Below are 22,255 nucleotides of genomic sequence, written 5' to 3' on the forward strand. Positions count from 1 at the left end.
ACCACTTTTGTTTTGGGTTGGGTCTTGAAGGGCTGTGCAAGTGTGTGGGGGATTAATAATTTTCTGTCTGACATAGAATATGTGAAGCCCAAGACACAGTATATGCTTACATAGTCTCACCTTTGTTTACTTTTCACCTTCTGATTTATGGTAACAAAGTAAAATGTATGCACAAATAGGAAAGTACTTTGTGTTAAGTAAAAAGAATATTATTGAAATTTTTAAGTCCTTTGAAATACATAGTATAATAATATTATTGTGTCTTTATGTGTGCTTTTAAATGTTCTATGTTTATCATTTAAGACATCTCTTCAGAAATAATATGCAATCTGTTTGGATGTTAAAATTTAAATTATTCGTTGGTTAAATAAATGACTTAGTCCAGGCTGAACAAACAAATTTATTGAGAATATTTGGTTACATGGAAACGAGCAACTACAGTAATGCACACCAGTTAAGGACAACACTACTGTTGTTGCCAACTAACATTAAGTAAATATTGTGATTAGCACACATATCTTATTTTTTTTACCACACCCCCTTGCCAATCACACTATGTGCAAGATATTTACATACTTCCATAAAAAATTAATCACACTGTGGTTGTACACATTTACAGAAAAACAATGTAGCTGCTATTAAATGCTTAAACACTATTGACCTCTACTTATGAATTGTATCATTAAATGAACACATATTAAGTTATACTAGGAAACACAATGTTTACATAGAAATAATTAAGAAAAATTAGTATCTAGGCTTCTTTCTGGAGTTTTTAAGTCCAGTATCTACACCTTTACAACCATAGTGGTTTATGTTCAGTCACAAACTTTGAAGGAGATAATTTTTCCATACAAGGCCTGGCGTTGCGGCGCGCAATGAACTGGAAGTTGATTTGTCAGCACTATCGTTATCTTCAGGACAGATGTTTTTATTTTATTCGGCTTATAATTCCTTACTAAATGTAGTATTTCATCTCGATGTACTCCGTCTTTGATATGATTTAAATCAAATTCCTCGTCATTATAAATATCACGAATATAAATCAAATAGTTTTCTGGTTGCAATTTTCTAATTTCGGCTATGCGTAATGTATGCTTTACGCATGGGCGCGTTGAAAGAAATGTTTAATAAAGTAAACAAATAAATATTAAGCTTCTTTTTTTGTAAATTTTGATATCCTTTAATCCTTATAATTGCTCATTATTTTATAAATTACGGTTTCATATTTTTAATTTTATAATTTCTGCATGCTATCTTACCAGATTTAAACTGATGATCTATAATCCGGAAAAATCGATAACCCGGAATCGCTGAAGTCCCGACGAGTCCGGATTAAAGACTTTTGACTGTACAAAGTCTGAAATCCAAACTTGCAATATCTGGAATGAACTAATTTTCAGACCTCTGTATCACCAATAAGCAATTTTTTAGAAATTTTTATATACTTTACACTTCCACATTTGAGGTTTTTTCATAATAAAACATGCGAAGAGGCTAGGTTCTTAATTCATTTCGTCACTGATTCCAAACTGGTGAAGCATAATTTATTGTTTTTTTTTCTTTCATCACCGCATGTCCGTCAACACACTGCAGTTTGAGAAATGACTCACACACTGATGTTTTAAGCAATATTTTTTAATATTAGTAATTGCACAAATTACAGTTAAAAAATACAATTAAAATTAGAATTTCTATGCAAAAACAAGCAATTTGGCCAGAGAGCAAGAAGGCAAATTTTTCAGTGCACAAAACTGAAAGTTTATCTTTGGTCCCACTCAGCAAAAAGACCCTGAAGGGGCAGAAACTGGCTTCAGTCACTATTCTTCTAAAGATTTTCAAATGTAAACAAATGGCAGCTACGTTAGACTTAGTAGCACTTAGACAACTTTTAAATTGTTAAAAGTAGTCTAAGTGCTACAACTATTGCATGCAGATTAACTAAAGGCATAAAACCTTGATTGGAACATAAGAACAACATAATTCATTTGTTGTGTCTAGCGGTGTGGGTTCAGTGACGTGCATGACGCAACCAAAACGGACTAGTTCACGGTACAAACATTTATTTCTAACTAACTCATAAAACAGCAGCGATATGCTATTTACGCAGTTACATTACATTCTACCCTACTCTCGCTCACAGAGGTTCTTGGGTATAAGAGTACTGATACTCTCGAAATCAGATGCTACATCCCTCCCCACTTATTTAGAGATTTAATCTCTATGGAGCTTTGTGGATGCACGAAGATCGTCTAAGTCCTGGCTGAGGTTGCTGCAACTCTTTATCAGGATCCACTGGAATGACTGGCTCAGTTTTCCTTGGAACTGACATGTTTCAAGTCCGGCTAAAGTTTGCACAGCTTCACTTCTTTGTTCAATGACCTTGTCCGGAGCCTGTGGCTTCACGTTGCCATCTGAAGTAGCAGTCATACGAGGTTCATAGATTAGCGGTGCAGACGGAACCTCGCTCCCTACTGATCTGATCTGATCGACGTACCGGCGCAGTAGAGTTCCTTGAACGTCAATGGTATAATGTAATGCTTTATCCTTATTTGTCACTCTACCAATTTTCCATCGGGAATTTCCCGATCTATAATCCTGAATGGCAACCTTTTCTCCGATTTCAAACTTTCTGTCTTTGAAATCATAAGTATTCCTTCGGATGCATTCTTCCACTCTTCGTTTAAGATTCGGAACAACTAAATCAATTCAAGTTCTAATTTCTCCTTGCTCTTTGCATTTTTTAAAAAACATTTCCAATGCTTTTAAATGAAACTGATCATCCGGTCCTGTCACTCGAGCATCATCCATAAAAATTTTAGTTCCTTCAATCCCCTGAAATAATCGCTCAACATAGCGCTGCCAAATAGCTGGGGCAGCATTTAATTCATATATTAAGTGTTTACAAATATACAACCCCTTATGCGTGTTTATTGTTAATAATCGTTGGCTCTCCGGATGCACCTTCATTTGTAGATAAGCATGACTGAAATCAAGTTTTGAAAAATTTTTACCTCCATTAAGGCATGAAAATATTTCTTCAAGTTTTGGTAATGGATGCTGTGGCACTTCCAAATTAGGATTCAGAGTCACAGAATAATCAGCACAAAGCCTAACGGAACCATCAGATTTAACAATTGGCACAACTGGTGTTGCCCATTCTGAAGTCTCAACCCTCTCAATGATACCTTCTTTCTCAAGCTGATCAATTCCCTTCCAAAAGACGTAGGATCTGGCGATTGCCTTCATTTTAACGGTTCCTAAATGTCCTTGGTGTAACTCTTCGAGAATTTTAACTCAGAGTTTTTTCGGAACAACTACCCTCTGACCACTCATTATACAGTCATCTTGTAAGGTGTACTCTGCTTCAGGATTCAGAGTCACAGAATAATCAGCACAAAGCCTAATGGAACCATCAGATTTAACAATTGGCACAACTGGTGTTGCCCATTCTGAAGTCTCAACCCTCTCAATGATACCTTCTTTCTCAAGCTGATCAATTCCCTTCCAAAAGACGTAGGATCTGGCGATTGCCTTCATTTTAATGGTTCCTAAATGTCCTTGGTGTAACTCTTCGAGAATTTTAACTCAGAGATTTTTCGGAACAACTACCCTCTGACCACTCATTATACAGTCATCTTGTAAGGTGTACTCTGCTCCAGGATTCAGAGTCACAGAATAATCAGCACAAAGCCTAATGGAACCATCAGATTTAACAATTGGCACAACTGGTGTTGCCCATTCTGAAGTCTCAACCCTCTCAATGATACCTTCTTTCTCAAGTCGATCAATTTCTGATTCAACTCTATTTTTTAATGCGAAAGGTACCGGTCGTGACCTACAAAATATTGGTTGAGTATTAGGTTTCAAATTTAGTTTTACTTCGTGATTGTTAATTTCACCTAATTTACCGTCAAAAATTTCCTTATACTCCTCAAGCAATTTTTTTAAATTCAACTCACTAGAAGTTTTCAATGCTTTGATGGCATTCCAATTGAGATTGATTTTATACAGCCATTCTCAGCCGAAGATTGTGTCCAAATTTTCCTCCACAATGTATAGATTTAAAACCAATTTTTGACCTTGGTATTCAACTTTAACAGGAACATATCCGAAAGGTACCACCTTATCACCCCTGTAAGTTTCAAAAACTAAATTTGTAGGCTGAATCTTTTTATTGGAAATTTTTCTAAATTTATTTATAGACATTACCGAAACTGTTCCCTCAGTATCAAGTTCCATGCTAACTGGTTTGTTTTCAATTTTAACTTGAACCATTATTGGCGGTCTTTTCGGCTCTTCCTCTCTGAACATGTGCGTTCTGGAGTTAAATCCATAGATGGGGACCTCATTTTTCAAATCATAATCATTATTTGCCTCAACTTTCTTTTATTTAACCTGTTGGTTTTTTCTAGACAAATAACACGCCTTTTCAATATGTCCAATTTTTTTACAAAAGCGGCATTCACTTGTTGCAAATCTACAGTTGTTTTTATTGTGATTTGCTCTTAAGCAACGCAAACAAGTTTCATTTTTACCCTTATTATTCTTAGCAACAAAGTTTTGTTTCCGCAGTTTGGACTCATTTTTCTTGGTTTTAAGTACCTTCAGTTCTACGGGATTTCCTATAATCTCATTTGCACCCTTAACCGCCTTTTTCATCACCAAGGCTATCTTTAATGTTTTCTCTAAATCGATATCATCTTCCTGAAATAATTGATCTAAGATATTACGATCTCGTAGACCGCTAACGAAAACATCCCTTAACATGGTATTTAGCATATCCTCTTTATATTCACAAGGAATCGCTAACGAGCGTAATTCAGTGACATAACGACTAATTCATTCCCCCTCATGATGTTTTATATTAATAAACATGTGTCGACTAGGTATTATTAAAGCTTTAGGATCTAAATGATCCTTAAGAACCTTTTTTAGTTTGGTAAAATTTTTATCTGAAGGATTATCCGGAGAGAGTAAATTTTCCAACAAATTATACAATTTCGCATTCAAGCTTGAGATCAGAACTTTCCCACGTTTTGCCTCTGGAACATTTTTTATGTCCAAAAAAGCCTCAAATCGTTCTATGAATGAATCAAAATTTTCTACCGTTTCATCGAACTTATCAAAGGAAACAGAAATTTTGTCTTGTTTATGTTCCAATTTCTCTTGCAATGCGACCATTAAAGCTTCATTCTGCTTTATCAATTCTTCAATTAACTTCTCCATCCTTTCAAAATAAAAATCAAATAACTTTCCTAGCTTTTGCAATTTTTGGGGAATCCCCTAAATCCAAGTTTCGGTTTTGCTACTACTTTACGCATGTAACCAAGTACGCTGAGTCGGGAACGATTTTCTTCTCACACAGCCTCATCGCCAACTTGTTGTGTCTAGCGGTGTGGGTTCAGTGACGTGCATTACGCAACCAAAATGGACTAGTTCACAGCACAAACATTTATTTCTAACTAATTCATAAGACAGCAGCGATGCGCTATTTATGCAGTTACATTACATTCTACTCTACTCTCGCTCACAAAGTTCTCGGGTATAAGAGTACTGATACTCTCAAAATCAGATGCCACATCAATCACTTTTAAAGCTAAAAAAAAAAAAAATGCTCAATTTACCAACATACAAGAATAGAAAATCTAAGCTCACAGAGCTGGGTAGTAGAGTGGGTATATATGTATATATATGTATATTTATTCACTTTTAGCACGACTGATTGCAACCAAAAAGAGAGGTATTGAGCTACATGTTATAGCAGTCCCATATACAAAATTTCAGCCTTCTGGGGACTACTCATTTTTGAGTTATGCGAGGTACGAATGTCGGGGGAAAAATCTGTTCTAAATCCATTTTGCAATTAGTTTTAGGAAAAAGAGTCCTTTATTACTTACGTACAGGTGTCATGCAAAAACATTTCTCAAATGGATTCAGTAATGGTCAAAATTGATATTTTCGTAGAAATATGATACCCAAAATTTTTTGTGATTACAGTACTTTTCTTTACTTCGTACAAAGAAGAAAAAAAAATGCCCAGTGTCATTTTATTTTTATTTCATTATTAATAATAACTACATGTGAGTGTGGGATTTAAAATTTGTCTTAAATTAATTATTATTTGCGTGTTTATGTATCTGTGTAAATTTTGATTTAATTGTGTATTTCTTTTATTCTTAGGGTAACGGTAAAGTTTATGTTATGTTAGCCCGTCCTCTGGATGAAAATACTTATGTACGAATAACTTTGGAATCTAACGGTGCTCGGGAAGTTCCAGTGAAGAAAAGAAATCCATATACCCTTGTGTTTGTTATTCCAGGTACTTGCCAATTTTAAGTTCCTTGTGTTTGTTATTCAAGGTACTTGCCAATTTTAAATTATAAGTGTTATTTTTTTTTTAAACTGATGTTTTGATTTTAGTTTCTCAGAGTTATTTTCATTATATGAATTCTAATAATATTACTGTAAAATGTTACAGCAAAAAGTCATAGTAAAATGCGTGAAAAAACATGGAGTTTAGGAGAAGGTACGAGCATTACAGTGTCTAGAGAGCAGTACCTGCCTTAGTTAGGGGAGTTTGAACTTATTGCACTGCCTTAGCACAATCTGAGGTTGGATATGCAGCAAATTCTTACCGTTTCGCTTGTGCAATACTTATGATCTGAACTAGTGGAGTTTTAAGGACAGAGGAAAAATAAAATTCCCTCAGATACGCCGTTTCGGCAGATAAACCACAGACCTAAATTTTCAACTTTTAAGCATGTATGAGCTGTGGCTTATCTATCCAAAATTATGGTACCTATTTGTAATTTTATTTGCAAGTTTTTTTGCTACTTACGAAAAATCCTGCTGACCACAAGAGATGGTGCAATTCGCGCCAGCGAAACCCAGTGTGTTTGCGGAAGACTTTTCTCTTTTTGGTGAAAAATCATGTAGTTTGGCATCTCTTCTTTAATAGGCAAAAATCGTCGACCAGTACGGTATTTACGGTCGATTTTCCGTAAGTACCATTTTTTCATTTAAAGTATCGGCATGTATCTTTTGAGAGAAAGTTGTTTGGCATATGTGGCTGTAACATGGAAAAGATTCATATTATATAAAGTATTTATCCTCACTGTATGTTAAAGTTATATTTGTGAATACGATTGTAAAAATTATTTAATAGATATTTGAGCAGAAGCATTTTATTGTTTTTATTGCACTGATCAAACCATGTATGAAATTATGTTTAAAGATGTAGCTTGTTATGTTTTAAGATGTAGCTTGTTATGTTTATTAAAGCACATGCAAAATATATCTTTATAGAATTACATGTACAATTTTGATATTGGATTTTACAGATGATTTTATGCAAGCACAAACCATGGTAAATGTCCATGTTTGGCTTGGAGAAGATTTATTGGGTGTCAGTCCTGTGAAATGTGTGTCAAAAATGGTTGAATTGTACAGCCTGCTTATGTCTGTGGTGTCTCCATATGAATTTTTGTGCAGTACATTAGGAGTGGCTACTTTGCACGATGCTGATACTTTGTTAGCCAAATTGTTTAAGAAAAACTTGCCAAAAGCAGGTTTTGAACTATTAGAGCATGATGTTAAACATGACAGAATAAAAGGTGAGTTCTTTTTTATAATTTCTATATTTTGTGCATTGAATAAAAATATAAAAGTTTATTATTAAATTTATAATACATATAATTTTTTAGTGGTTATTCTAAAATTTTAGAATTAAAATTAAGAAAATTATTATTGCATTCAAATATGCATCTTATGTCTTCAAAATAAATAAGATCATAAAAAACTGTTATCTTGACATTTTTAAAATAAAAAAAAATGATTTGCAGTATTTAAAAAGACTACTAGATTAAATATCTGTTGAATGATTGATTTTGCATCCACAATGTCTGTTTAATAAAGGATTCAAATAAGATGGGCTTTCAAACTGTGATAATTTTGGTCGGGGGATGGCTTTTAGTAAAAATGCACAAAGCAGTTAAGTTTTATATGAACCTTCCAGATAAAAAAGTATGTCTTAGGATGGAAATATAGCTAAATTAATCCAATAAAATATTTTTTACCCATATTAAATCAACTTAATTGAGATATTATTAAACAAAAATTTTGGGAACCATATTAAAATAGTTGTAGGGGCTGTGTAATAAGTTTTCTAATCCAAATTTCTGAAAGATAACTTTTAGAAAATATCAGCTCAGTAGCCATTTAAAATTACTATAGTATAAAGTCTTTAATCGGGACGTCCATAATCCGGACCTCAAAGCTACAAACTTTCTGCGCATGCGTAAACGCATAATGCATTTACACATGCGTATAATATGTTTACGTATGCACGTATGCGTTTACGCATGCGCGTTTCGGATGGTATAAGCTAGGCTAAAATTATCTAATTATCTATTTCAGTTAATGTTGCAGATTGCATTTTTCCTTAATCTTTTAATTGAACCTGGTTTTTATTTTTTGCAGACTGTTAGAGCAATTTTATAAAATGTAAGCTTGAACTTTCGATTATGTGTGATTTATAACTAATTCTTGTGCTGCCAAGAGATCTATAAAGCGAAAGCATGTTTCAATGTCCATTAAACAAAAAGTGGAATTGCTTCAAAAAATGGACAAAGGCAGGAAGAAAGTGACAGAGAGGTGATTTGTTTCTCTAACCATTCCGAAATCTGTTTATTAATTTTAAGTTGCTCTGCGGGGGGGGGGGGCATCGCAGCGCACAATGAACTGGAAGTTCATCTGTCAGCACTATCCTCATCTTCAGGGCAGATGTTTTTATTTTATTCAGCTTATAATTCCTTACTAAATGTAGTGTTTCATCTCGATGTACTCTGATATGATTTAAATTAATTTTCTTGTCATTATAAATATCACAAATAAACATTAAATAGTTTTCTGGTTGTAATTTTCTAATTTCGACTAAGTGTAATGTATGCTTTACGCATGCGCGTGTTGAAAGAAATGTTTAATAAAGTAAACAAATAAATATTAAGCTTTTTTATTTGTAAATTTTGATACCCTTTAGATCATAAATGCTCTTTATTCCATAAATTATGGTTTCATTTTTTAATTGTATAATTTCTGCATGCCATCTTACCAGATTTAAATTGATGATCTATAATCGAGAAAATCTCCTAATCCGGAATCATCGAAGTCCCAACGAGTCCAGATTAAAGATTTTGTACTGTATAGATATTTATAGAAAGGCTAATAAAAATTTTAAAAATTATGTAATTAAATCCCTGTATTTTTATTACATGTGATTGTTATTAAATGTGATTTGAGTTATAAAATTACTGACAATATTTTTTGGAGGAATTCATTAATTAGAAAATTTCTTTGTGGTGAAGCCTATAAGCCATATAGAAAAATTTACCACAATGAATGAGCCACATTATGTATCAAAATTTTTGGATGGAAAATATTATGAAAGCATATTTTATTTAATTCATTTCTTTAACATGATCTATGGCTCTAGTAGCTAACCATTATATGACCTTTTTGGAACACCTTGTATTTTATTATGCATAAGTTCTATTGATGAATAAATGTTAAAAAAATTATGTGAATGTAGCCATAAAATAATTTGTTTTTAGCTAAGGAAGAATTCCCCTCATTATTACATTTTGCTGCTTGCCATGGTTTATATGAGTTAGTTAAAGAATTACTTGCATGCCCTGGTTCTCAAACAGCCTCAAATATGAAGAATGCAAGAGGTTTAACTCCAGCTCAGTTGGCTAATCATGCAGGTCATAATGATGTTGCTGCTGTTATTGATGAATTTTTGGTATGTACGTTTTTTAAAATTTTGTGCTTTTATTAGAATCTGCATAAGCAAAAACGCGTTTCATTATATGCATATACACATTGAAGAGTCAAAACATTATGACCACCTACTCAAAAACACGTTGCATGACTTTTGGCCTGCAAAACAGCTGCAACTCGTCTTGCCATGGAAGTCACAAGTTCTTGGTAGATGACTGGAGACAGGTTGTACCAAATGTCTAAGCATCGTTCAAGCAGAGTCAAAATATTCAGACATGGTGATGTTTGAAGTCTGAGCTTCCACTCCATGACATCCTAAATATACTTTATCAGGGTAAGATCCGGCGAGTTAAGTGGCCAGGACATTAACTGGAATTCATCCTTATGCTCCTCGAACAACTTCAACACAATTCGAACCTTGTAACATAGGACAATGTCCTACTAGAAGATTCCATTTCCAGTTGGGAAGCATGTAATGATGTACCTGATCTGCAAGTATGTTGAGATAGTCTGCAGCTTTCATGGTCTGTTCTACCACAACTAAGGTAAGAGCCACCTATAAGGAATGTTCCTTAAAGCATAATATAATACTGCCACCATCAGCCTGCGTATGGTCTGCTGTACCGTTGAGGAGCAACTTTTCGCCTGGAAGACAGCGTATCCTGACACGACCATTGATATGATATATGAGAAATCAGAATTCATCTAACCAAGCAACTGTCTTCTACTTATCTGTGGTCCAGTCTCAGTGTTTCTGGGCTCACTAAAGGCATAGTTGACAATGTTGCTTGGTCACAAGAGGCACATGAGTGGGACATCTGTTGCACAGTTCCATATCCAACAGTGTCTGCTGAATTGTGTGTTCTGAATGCACTTGGACCTGCTCTGTACTGTGCTGTCAGCTGAGCCACTCTCTGGCACCAGTTTTGCTATACCAAGTGGGACAGTTTCCGATTTCCTTTTTCTTTGATGATGTGAGGATGGCCTTGGCATCTACTGCAGTGCTTAAATTGAGCCAGAGTCCGGCTCCGGCTCTTCTGAATTTTTAAGATAAATTACAATTCTAGCTGGAGCGCACCGGAGCCCTAAATAAGATGAGCTCTGGTACTTCTTTTTATAAAACTGAACCACATTTCAAGAAAAAAAAAATAATAGAATTCCTAACGTTTTAGTTTAACAATAAGCAGATCTTGCAATATACTTCCCTAGAAATGCGAGCTCATGAGAACATGAGACGTTCAAGTAAAGTCCCCTCACTCACATGCAGAAATTTTTCCCTTTAAGAAGTGCAATAAATTTGGGGAGTTTGTTTAGGAACAGGTACATTTCTCTCCATGCCATCGTATCTAGTGTATTGTTATTGTTGGTTACAGTTAGTAATTCTCGCAGGAAGGAAAATTTGTGTTCTTAAATGTGCATTAAGTGACAGCGAGTAAAGTTAGTAAGAATGAAATAATGAGATAAACTGCTCAAGCACATCCTATACATCATGTTCCCAGAATATCTGCTAATGTAACCAAATACCGGGGGGGGGTGAAAAGCGTAACCAGCAACTTTGCATTCATCCTTAGATTCAGAACTCATTTTACCCCTGACACACATCCGCTTGATGGCTATAATTATATCAGCAAAAAGCCGCGGAACATTCTCTCTCACCAAGATTCCCCTCATTTTTTGGTTTCCATCCACTCATACCCTCATGCCCTCATTTAGTTTCGCCCTCTTTTTAGCATTATCTGAATTTTCATCAGCTATATTTTAAGTATGTTTAATTTTTGTGATGATAAAAGACATTTTTTCCCCTATGATCAGAGCTTAAATTGCGCTGGAGCCCACTGAATGCCGGCTCTGATGCTTCTTAGTTTTTGTAATAAATCATAATTCTAGTCGGAGCACACCGGAGCCCTAAATAAGAAGGTTGCTTCACTTCTTTTATGTAATTGAAACAATTTCAGTAAAAATTTTATCTCAAATATTTTATTTTTAGCAATAAAATTACATTAAAATCGCTTATTAAATTTTAATTTCTCTCTTTACATTTAATTTTAATTATTTAACTATATAATAATTATTGATTAAATAACAAATTTGTAAACGTTAATTAAATAGCTATTAATTAATTTGATAATAAATAACTATTTAGTTTTAAAATTATTAATAAGTTTAATAGTCATTTTATTTATTTATTTATTTACTCTTGTTCCTCTTTGCTGACAGTCTTCAATAGGGCTCTAGCACTTCTAATTTTAGAAATTAAGCCCTGGCTGGCTTTACCATCATTTAATTCACTTTGCATGAATACTAACAATGACAGATTGTGCACAACCTACCAGTCATGCAGTTTTGGAGATATTCATTCTGATTCTTCCAGTCATTACAATCTGTCCTCCATTAAATTCACTTAGAACAGCAGCCTTCTCCATCATTCACAGAAGTAAATGGAAAAAGGATTCCTTACTTTCTCCAGCATGAGTTGAATACTATACTTACTAATCACGTGCCCTTCATGTCATCCAGACAAGTTCATTGAAAAATATGGGGATGGTCATAATGTTTTGTCTCACGAGTGTAGATTTGGTTATATGTATATGAAAAATGTATGAATTTTGAAATAATAACTACCGTATTTTGCCAGCATATAAGACACACCTCTCTTTTTATACACATTTTTGAAGGATAAAACTGTATTACTGATCATTATAATGAATTTACAGTATTTTAAATATAAAGTTATGCAAATCCAATGTTATACTTTCTTCAAATACCCAATCTATCTGGGAAAGAACACCATTTAATCTTCTTCATCAAAACCCAGACACTCATCTCCAGAGCTAAATGAAAAGTCACTTGAATCCTCTTCTAAATCAGCATCTGAGTCCTCATACAACAAATTGTCCTCTTTATCATTCAGTGTGATCGACGATGTCAGCACATGCGCATTCACTGAACTCTGTGTAATTGTAATATTCCCACACTCTGAAAGGAAACAATAAAAAAATCACATAACTCCGAATAAAGGAAATTTCCAGAAATGAAGGTAAACAAAAACTGAGTATCGACTTATAAGACGCACCCTGTTTTTCAGACTTATTTTCAAAGAAAAAAGGTGCGTCTTATACTCCGGCAAATATGGTATATAATTCAGTAGTATAAGCATTCTAGATTCATGCGTCTTTAACTCTATATTATCAAGGTCAGAATTATATATATCATTAACCAGTTGAAAGTATTTATAACAACAAAGATTCCAAAATGTCTCTCGCCCCATTCAAAGAGACGAAGGCTTGGCAATAAAAAAAAAAAAAGCCTTTTTTTAGAGAAAATAAAGCATTAGAAAATGAAGAGCAATGATGAAATTTAGAAAATATAAATCATTAAGTTTGGAAATAATTCTTAAGTAATTGCAGAATATAAATTTTGAGTATTATATTTGAAAAAATTAATGGAATTCTTAGGATTCTATTCAAATTTCAGGCCTCAATTCAGTTTGAAGAAGTTCTTGTTTTTGCAAAATCCAAATAATTAGTAGGATTACTTGGAGACAAACATTTTTTGCAGAATATCAAAAGCATAAAAATTTTATATAATCATTACTTATTTTGGTACATTACAATAAATAATAAAATATACAGCATTCTAATTTTCTTATTTGTGATCTGCCTTTTAACATCAAAACTATTGTAATTATTTGGCTAAAATTATGATTTCTCATTTATTCTTCACTTGAATTCTTTATTTTCTGTGAAATGAAGGCACTATAATTCTCTAAAAAGAGATTTCTTTATCTTAAAACTGGATATATCCTTAACCGGCTGGTGGTGTTATTCTACTAGTGGTTAAAAAATACTTGAGTAGTTGCTTGAAAAGGCCTCAGTTTTTTTATGTTATGTAACTGCTCTTTGACAACTGCATTCAGATTTCCTTAATAAAAACTAAAAGGTAAAAAATAATAATTCATAAAAATAAATTTATTCTAAAAAATGGTAACTCTCAACTTTTCTTGTATAAAGCTGCCTCCACATAAGTCTGTTAATGCAAAAAATAGAAATATGGGGAAAAGATGCTTTCGACAAGTGTCAATTCACACCAGGCCAGAAACTTCCACTTTAAAAGTTTTTATACACACGTTGACTGCTCTTCATATCGGAAAACTGAAATCGGGTATTTTTGGGTGGTGGTTTGGCTTCCTGCAATTATATTTGTCAATTAGAATAGGCTGAATTTTTGCTATATCAACAAAACAAATAGAAGGGGATGGGTTATATTAATATGTGAAAAACAAGCAATGAGAATATGCAAGAGCAGCAAGAAGGTTTGTATAGTTTCAATAACTCAGTTATTGACTAAATCTGTGCCAAACACAGGGTTGTTGCTTTGCTAATTTTATGTTTCACTTACTGAATTTCTCTTCTGTTTTGACTTTATATTGTATTTAAAGAGTTATCTTTAAGCATTTATAGTATATCATGTATGATTAAAGTGATTAGTATAAACCTAAATCTACAAGTATGGATTTTTGATAACTTATTAATATGCATTTGTTGAAATTACTACTAAACATGAAATAAATATTGAAAATCAGCTAATAGTGAATCCGCCTGTTCGTGTTATTTATCAATGGGTTTTATTTGCAGAAACCTGCGCACTGTGAAGAAAAATTGAATTTTGAAATACCTGTGAGCCATAATCAGAATGTAATTGGTGAGTTTGTGCACTATTTATGCATATTAGCTTCTCTGAATGAGTGAATACTCTAATACTGTGAGTTTGAGGAAAACTTTTCTAATGCTGCGTGTGGAAAAAACAATGTTTATACAGTAAAATTCTGGTAATCCATGAATACCTGTTATCTGCATATTTTGGATATAAACAAATGAAATGAAAATTCAGTATGGTGGCAAATTTAAACAAAGAAATGAAAATTCAATGTGGTGGTAAATTTTATTAGCAACTTTTATTATATATATGTGTGCATGTAAATACATCTTTTAATAATAGTACTCTACATTAACAACACATTTTGGCTGAAAAAGTAAATTTTATTGATGAAGTTATTAGCCTTTTTTGCATGTGGAGTAAGGCTTTTATTATTACTGTTATTATTATGCACAGATCGTATAGTGAATCTCTGCAAATATTTCATTTTAGATAAATCACTACATTTTGGTATATATTCTGTGATATCTTTCAAAATAAACTTTGTATATGTATGGCAAATATGTATTATGAATTTGCCCCTTCTTTTTCAGATCTTCAGTTAACTTTAAATGTATTATTGCTAAGCCTGTAATAGCTAGTATGTTAACAGTTTGCAAAAATTGAATCGAAATAATTGCTTAAAAATGGCATTTCGTGAAATTTCCCTGTCTTGTGAAACAGAAAAGCTTCTAAGAAAAAGAGAATGAAGAATTGAAGAATAAAGAATTTTTTTAATAATTCTAAAATTTCAATTTTAGCACTTAAATTGCTAATGGCACATATGTGATGAATAAGCAATGACAGAAATAGTGTACGGATTAGGGGAAACCTAAGATGGAGTTTTTGAATTAAAGTTTGTTTTCATTTAAGAGCATAAAATTTATTTCAAAAGTAATTCCTCTGTACATGATTTTATTTGTATGAAATGCTTTAATGCATTTTTATAAAAGAGTTCTTTCAGTCTTCTGAAAAATTACCTATAATTTATTCTGTGGTGATAGTGATAAAGAACACACTTTATGCCCACAATGCTGCAGATGTATGTCAAGCCTAAGGTGAAGTTTTTGTAGAAGTGTAGAGAAAGCAGATACTGTCTGTTAAATAAACTGATATCATATGAAAAAGGAAGTCAAAAAATAAGAAACGTATCTTTTCACATTTTTTATTGAAACTTAACAACACGTGCACAACATTCCAACGGCATCCATAGCTCGCACACAGAGAGAGAACTTGGTGTTGCCAATATGGTAAATATAAATGTACCAAACTAACACGCCTCCTTACATTTATATTTACTAATTACAAATAAACATAGATATAAGCAACCTTTTCAGCTTTACCATTTACAATTAAGCATAGATATAAACAATAACATTCAACACTTAACACAAATTATTTTTAAAAAACTTTCTTTCATTAACTTAAATATTAAAATCAAAGTTAAACACAATTTAGTTTACATAAGGACATTACCAAAATCTATTTCATTTCAAGCAAAAATATTTAAATAAACTTCACTTAAATAAACAGTATACAAAATTTATTTCAACTTCAAACCTTCTCTGAATTTCATAAATTTAATCTTTCCTAAAGACTTAGTAAAGATATCTGCAATATTTGATTCTGAATCAATCTTTACAATTTCAATTACTCCATTTTGAACATTTTCGTGAACATAATGATATTGAACTTCTATGTGTTTTGAATTTTTAGTGAAGTTCCCATAATTAGCAATGGCCAAAGCTCCTGAATTATCTTCATAAATTTTAATGGGGTGAGTTATATCAGCAAAAACATCATTCACAACATTTTTTAAGAAATTAATTTCTGTCACAGCCTCAGATAGAGCAATATATTCGTCAAAAGTGGAAGATTTTGTCACACAACTTTGCTTTTTGGATTTCCAGTAAATTGGATTACCAAATAATTCAATAACAGACCCAGTAGTTGACTTCCTGTCAACAACATCACCTGCCCAATCAGCATCAACATAACAGTTCATACTATCAGTTTTAAGATTTTTACTATAGGTTAATTTTAGATGTTTTGTTAAGTACAAATACTTTAAAACTCTCAAAGCATATTTGAAATGTTTCTCATCATAACAATTTTGAAATCTACTTAAATAATTTACGCTGAAAGATACGAGGGCCATCCAGGAAGTAGATTACGTTTCCGTCTGTGTCCGCTAGGGGCGGGGCTAGCGCGGCCATCTTGGGGTCAGAGCAGTGGCGTAGCGAGAGGGGGGCATGGGGGTGCATGATGCACGAGCGGCGCCAAATGGTCTCCAAACAAGATTTTCCGGAAAATTTCAGTTATTATTTTGATCGATTTCTGGAAAATATATTTAAACTTAATAACTATTGTAATTATTTATATATAATTAATTATTTATTTTCTTGATTTGTTTGATAAAATGTGTAACAAAATGTTTGCTGTACATCAACCAAAACGTTCTTCCTGACCACTTTATTTCTCCAAAGTAGAGATATATTTATATTTTTTTTAAACGAAATGCACGTATATGTTCTGCTTTTATTTTAAAACGATTTCTCAAACATATCCAGTTTCTAAAACCCGATTCCATAATCTGGAAATGACATTTTGGGACAATCCTAACGCTTCCCCTACAATGGATTGCGTTTGACTCTCCTGTAAACGACTGATGTCCTTCCTGGCTACCGATTCAACTATGTCATCTTGCTGAGACATCGTATATTCACTGCTACGAAGCATTCAACGCATGTGAATTGTTTTTAATCTCCTATTACAAAAGGAATACTGCAGGTCGCTCCTCACTCCTTATCTAAAACGCATAGTTTTTGACGTCACAGACTAAATTTGCATATTCCCAACTTTGTAAACGTTACAATTTTTCTTTATAATCTCTTCTATTTCCTTTTGTTCAAAAAGGTTGTTGATTATATGGTTATTTCATACCGAACCCACAATATCCCCTAATTGTTTTGAGCAGTGAATGTGACTGTATGACGTTACTCCGCAGTAGAAAAGAAACGGAACCTAAAACTCCATTACAGATCTATAGATAAAATGTTTTTCCAAACTTAAGTGTCGCACTTCAAATACTACTTACTATTTCATTATCAAATGCTAATTATGAACGTTCGTTCAGCATATTAAATAAATTTTCACATATTTACGATCAACGATGTGACAAGATCCCTTAAGTCATCTAGCATTTTTAAGTGTGGAAAGAGAAAAATTTGAAAGGGTCGACTTTGGTGAAGTAAATAATAAATTTGCTTCATACAAGGTAAGAAAAATGTATACATAGTAGTTAATTGTATTCATGTATTATATTATTATTAATAAATATAAGTGCTCGACCAAGTCGAGGTGCACATGATTGAAGGGAGATGAGGGCAAATTAAAATTTTAAAGTTGTCTGGTTGTGTGTCTAACAATTTTAGATCTTTGGCACTCCAAGCACGAACGTGTCTAGTTGGCTATGTCCTTTTGCATGCTAGGCCATACGAAACGTTGGTGTATCATTTTTTTTGAAGCCTTGATGCCAGGATGTGACAGACGATGTAACTGACTAAAAATGGCATGGTGAAATCCGGAGGGAACAAAGGTCGAAATCTTGAATCCTGAACATCACAATTAAGTGATTTTCCAGGTGACACTTGCATCGGCTGCAAGTTGAGATTGGTGGAAGATTTGCTTTTCAAGAGGTTTTGTAGTTCTGAATCCTGGTGTTATTCATCGGCAAGGGCAGCAAACTTTATTGGCGAAGGAACGGCTAGTTCTTCAATACGAGACAAGGTGTCTGCAACAATATTCTGCGAACCCTCAATATAACGGATAGCTGTTGAAAACTGCCCTATGAAGTCTAGGTGTCTCATTTGACGAGGAGAAGTTTTATCCTGTTGAAAAGCATAAAGCATAAGCCTTTTTAAAGGGCGACTGATGTTTTCAGGGAACCCCATCGCCAAATCCTGGGTGTGGAGAATCCTCATCCTTTTAGTTCGAGCGCCATTGTAGAGTTGAAAAATTAGCAACCGCCTTCGCCGGAAATCGAACCGCGGACCTCTGGAGTATCGGCCCAGCGTGCAGAATCACCAGACCACACCACACCACGAAGGCACACTAGGAAAGCGGGAGAAATACCTTATAAACGTAGAGTGATAATGGTTTAGATGCGGAAGGATACTGCAAATTTGTTGACAAAATTAAATCATTTTTGCATTTTTGGAACGCTTCGCAAGATTCTGTGGTCCAGGTTATAACGCGTTTATCGTTTTTCTTGCTTCCAACCAAAAAAGAATTTAGAGGTGCTTGTATGGTTACTGCATGAGGTAAGAAACGTAAAATTGAGCATAGCAAGAAATCTTAAGTTCGTCACTGTAGATGGTTCGGGCATATCGCGGATAGCGGTGACTCTGGAAGGGGTTGAACGCCATCAGCGGAAATTTCATGACCAAGAAAGAATACTCTTGGTTGACCAAAAACGCATTTGGAAGGATTAAGACTTAACACCGTACCTTTGAAAATGTTCAAAAACTGTTCTCAAATGTGATAGGTGTTCTTGCTCTGTAGAGGAGGCGATTAAGACGTCATCAAAATAAAGTACACGAAAGTCGAGGCCGATTAACACCTGATTCATGAAGAGTTGGCATGTTTGAGCAGCACTGCATAAGTCGAAAATCATGACCGGAAACTCAAATAGTCCAAAAGGCGTAATAACCGCAATTTCAGCTGGGTTAACAGCTGGGACTATCAGCTGGGTTAACGGGCATTTGGTGATACGCCCGCTCAAGATCAAGGGTTTTGAAAATAGCTTTTCCCTCTAAAACTTGCATACAGTCTTGAATGCGCGGGATTGGGTAACGATGAGAAATTGTAGCTGCATTTAACCGGCGATAATCACCACTTACCATTTTGTTTCCGAACTAGATGGAGCGGACTGGCCCATGAACTTTTTGAAAGACGGCAAATTCCCTTTTCCATCATGTATTAAAATTCCTCTTTGGCGGCTTTAAGCTTGTCCGGAGGTAAGCGTCTAGGTTTAGCGGCAATTGGAGGTCCGTTAGTTTCAGTATAATATAGTACATCGTTCTTGGGTTCGGAAATACCCATAACTGTGTGCGTGATTGTAGGGAATTCTCTGAGAAGTTGATGTCATGGGGAGTTACCCGAAATCAGTTTAATGCTCAAATCTTCACTATTGCAAATTACTCCATGATAAGTTAAGTTGGTTATGGAATCTATCAAAAGGCGATTTTTAATATCGATAAGCAAAGAAAATTTATGTAATAAGTCAGCGTCAATAATAGGGCAGTAGCAATAATAAATTGTCATTGGAAATTGCGGCGCAATCTTAAATCAACATATATCAGGCGTTCACCAGAAGTTTGAATAGGAGTTCCATTTGCTATATAAAGTTGTAACTTAATAAAGCGCTTTTGTTCGTGAAAATGTGGTGGAACTACAGAAACATCAGCCCGGTGTCTACAAGAAACCTTAAGCCCGAATTCTTTTCGATGACGAAAAGGCGTGCAAAATTCTGGCCGCTGTCATTCATGACTTCGACCAACGGCCCTTCTCGTTTCCCTGGTCACGGTGGGTGGCATTTGTTGCCACGGTGGGTCCCACGGAGGGTGGCATTTGTTTGCCTTGTTTCCAAATTTGTGGTGGTACAAAACAAATACCCGGAGGAGGGCTTTCATAACGTTTCCTCAGTGGGTTAGGACGTGTATTTCGACTACGTGATGTGGAGAGGTTGCGGTGAAAAGGTTCAGCTTGGATGGCTACTAACTGAGCAACCTGTTTGGACAAATCATCAATTTGAGCCTGTAACGCCACAATACCTGGACCAGGAGCCTGCACTGCGTGTATTTGCGCAGGAATGGCCAGTTCGTGAATTTTATTAGCGATTTCGGGAAGATTGTTAAGTGGCTCGCTACTGGCCGCTAAAATGGTTTGCATGTTAGATGGGAGTCTATTCGTCCATAATGTTTTAAGAATGTTATCCGTTAGGTTACCGGCGGCTAAGTCTGACATTTTAGATAGCAACTAAGAAGGCCTTATATCACTCAACTGTAAATCGTGCAACAGCTGCTTGATTTTAACTATCTCGGATTCTTCATAAACGGAAATTAATCTTTTTTAAAGATTTGTATTTGTCCGTCGCCGGTGGATTCAAAATTATTTCACGAGCTGATTGCAGTACCTCTGATTCTAACGCGGCGATCGCTGTATAAAATAGAGTTTCGTCGACAGTAATGTAACTCAATTTAAACTGCGCATCCAACTGAATGAACCATAACGATGGGTCTCGGCGACAAAAAGGCGGTGGCTTAACTGCCACTCACGCCAATTGTGAAGCAGCATCGTTGTCAACCACTTTAGATCAATCAAATATGCACAGTAATAATATGTATAGAAAAATAATCAATATGTATATAGTGACACAGTTTCTTGGTACTTGAAATCAGAGAATTTGGTGGCTCAAATGCAGCAAATTATGACAGAAATACACTCATGTCCATAAATTAAGGATAATTCGGAGTCACGCGGAAATCGGAATCTAAAATAAATATATCACCTGTAAAATCACTACACACGTCTTCAAGAATCATATGCAAATTTCAGGAAGTAACCAGATGACACCGATGGTACGTCACAATGACGAGAGTGTAAGAGAGTGATATATAAGGAATACAGGCAAAGAAGTAAAATTGTTCGCAGGCGCTTTATAAGCATTTCAGTGCAATAACCGAATAGTTATGACACAAAGGACGCATTTAGATGATTTTTTACATGGTAGAATTATCGGCCGTCTGGAATGTGGGCCTACCCAACTAGAAGTATCAGACGAACTTGGAATTGCCCAAAGTGTCATCTCCAGGCTTTGGCAATGATTCCAAGATGACGGTAATGTGAGTAGACGTTACAGCACAGGTCGCCCCAGAGTTACAATGATGCCGAATGAGGACCGGTATTTGGCAGTTACTGCCAAAAGAAACAGGCGGAGCACAGCCTCAGACCTGTCTCGTCAGCTCTCTTCAGCCACTGGTACGACAATTTCAAGGCAGACCGTGTACAGACGCTTAGGTCACATTGGTCTATATGCTCGTAGACCTGTCAGATGCGTTCCACTTACTGCAACTCACTGTCGCCTCCGGTTATCCTGGAGTAGAGAACATGCATTGTGGACACCGCAACAGTGGGCTTGTGTGATGTTTTACGACGAGTCCAGGTTTAGCTTGCAGTCTGATTCTCACCGGACTTTCATATGGAAAGCTCCAGGTACCCGTTACCACCAAGAAAACATCATTGAACGACACCGTTACGGTGGTGCCGGAGTGCTCGTTTGGGGTGGAATTATTCTGGGTTCCAGAACTGACCTGCATGTTCAAATTGGAACCATGACAAGCCAAATCTATCGGGACGTTATTCTGGAACAACATGTACATCTCTTTCGGGGCACCATGGACGTACGATTTGTGTTTATGGATGACAACGCCCGTCCTCACCATGCAAACATCGTAAGTGAATGCCTTCAATGGAAGGATATCACCCGTATGGACTGGCCAGCATTCTCACCGGACTTGAATCCAGTAGAGCACGTGTGTGACATGCTTGGCCGACAAGTTGCAGCCCGTCAACCTCTTCCTACATGTCTACCGGAACTTCGGAGAGCATTGCTTTTTGAGTGGTGTAATATCCCCCAAGATCAGATCGATAATTTGATACTCAGCATGCCTAGGCATTGTACGGACTGTATTGCATCATCTGGGAGACATACAATGTA

At 34.9% G+C, this 22,255-nt stretch overlaps 1 protein-coding gene across 8 annotated transcripts in view; it reads left to right on the forward strand.

Moving 5' to 3' along the window:
* stumps (DBB domain-containing protein stumps) overlaps positions 1-22,255 on the forward strand; it is a 277,758-nt gene that overhangs the window by 220,738 nt on the left and 34,765 nt on the right. For all 8 annotated transcript variants that reach the window (XM_085825040.1, XM_085825045.1, XM_085825036.1 and 5 more), the window contains 4 exons: positions 6,184-6,322; positions 7,344-7,616; positions 9,612-9,802; positions 14,415-14,481. In XM_085825040.1, the coding sequence (XP_085681166.1) occupies positions 6,184-6,322; positions 7,344-7,616; positions 9,612-9,802; positions 14,415-14,481 (670 nt within the window). The remainder of the gene's footprint in view (positions 1-6,183; positions 6,323-7,343; positions 7,617-9,611; positions 9,803-14,414; positions 14,482-22,255) is intronic.

The sequence above is a fragment of the Stegodyphus dumicola genome, chromosome 1, assembly GCF_044657685.1.
Source record: "Stegodyphus dumicola isolate Sdum_Otavi_A_Nest chromosome 1, ASM4465768v1".
NCBI lineage: Eukaryota > Metazoa > Arthropoda > Arachnida > Araneae > Eresidae > Stegodyphus > Stegodyphus dumicola.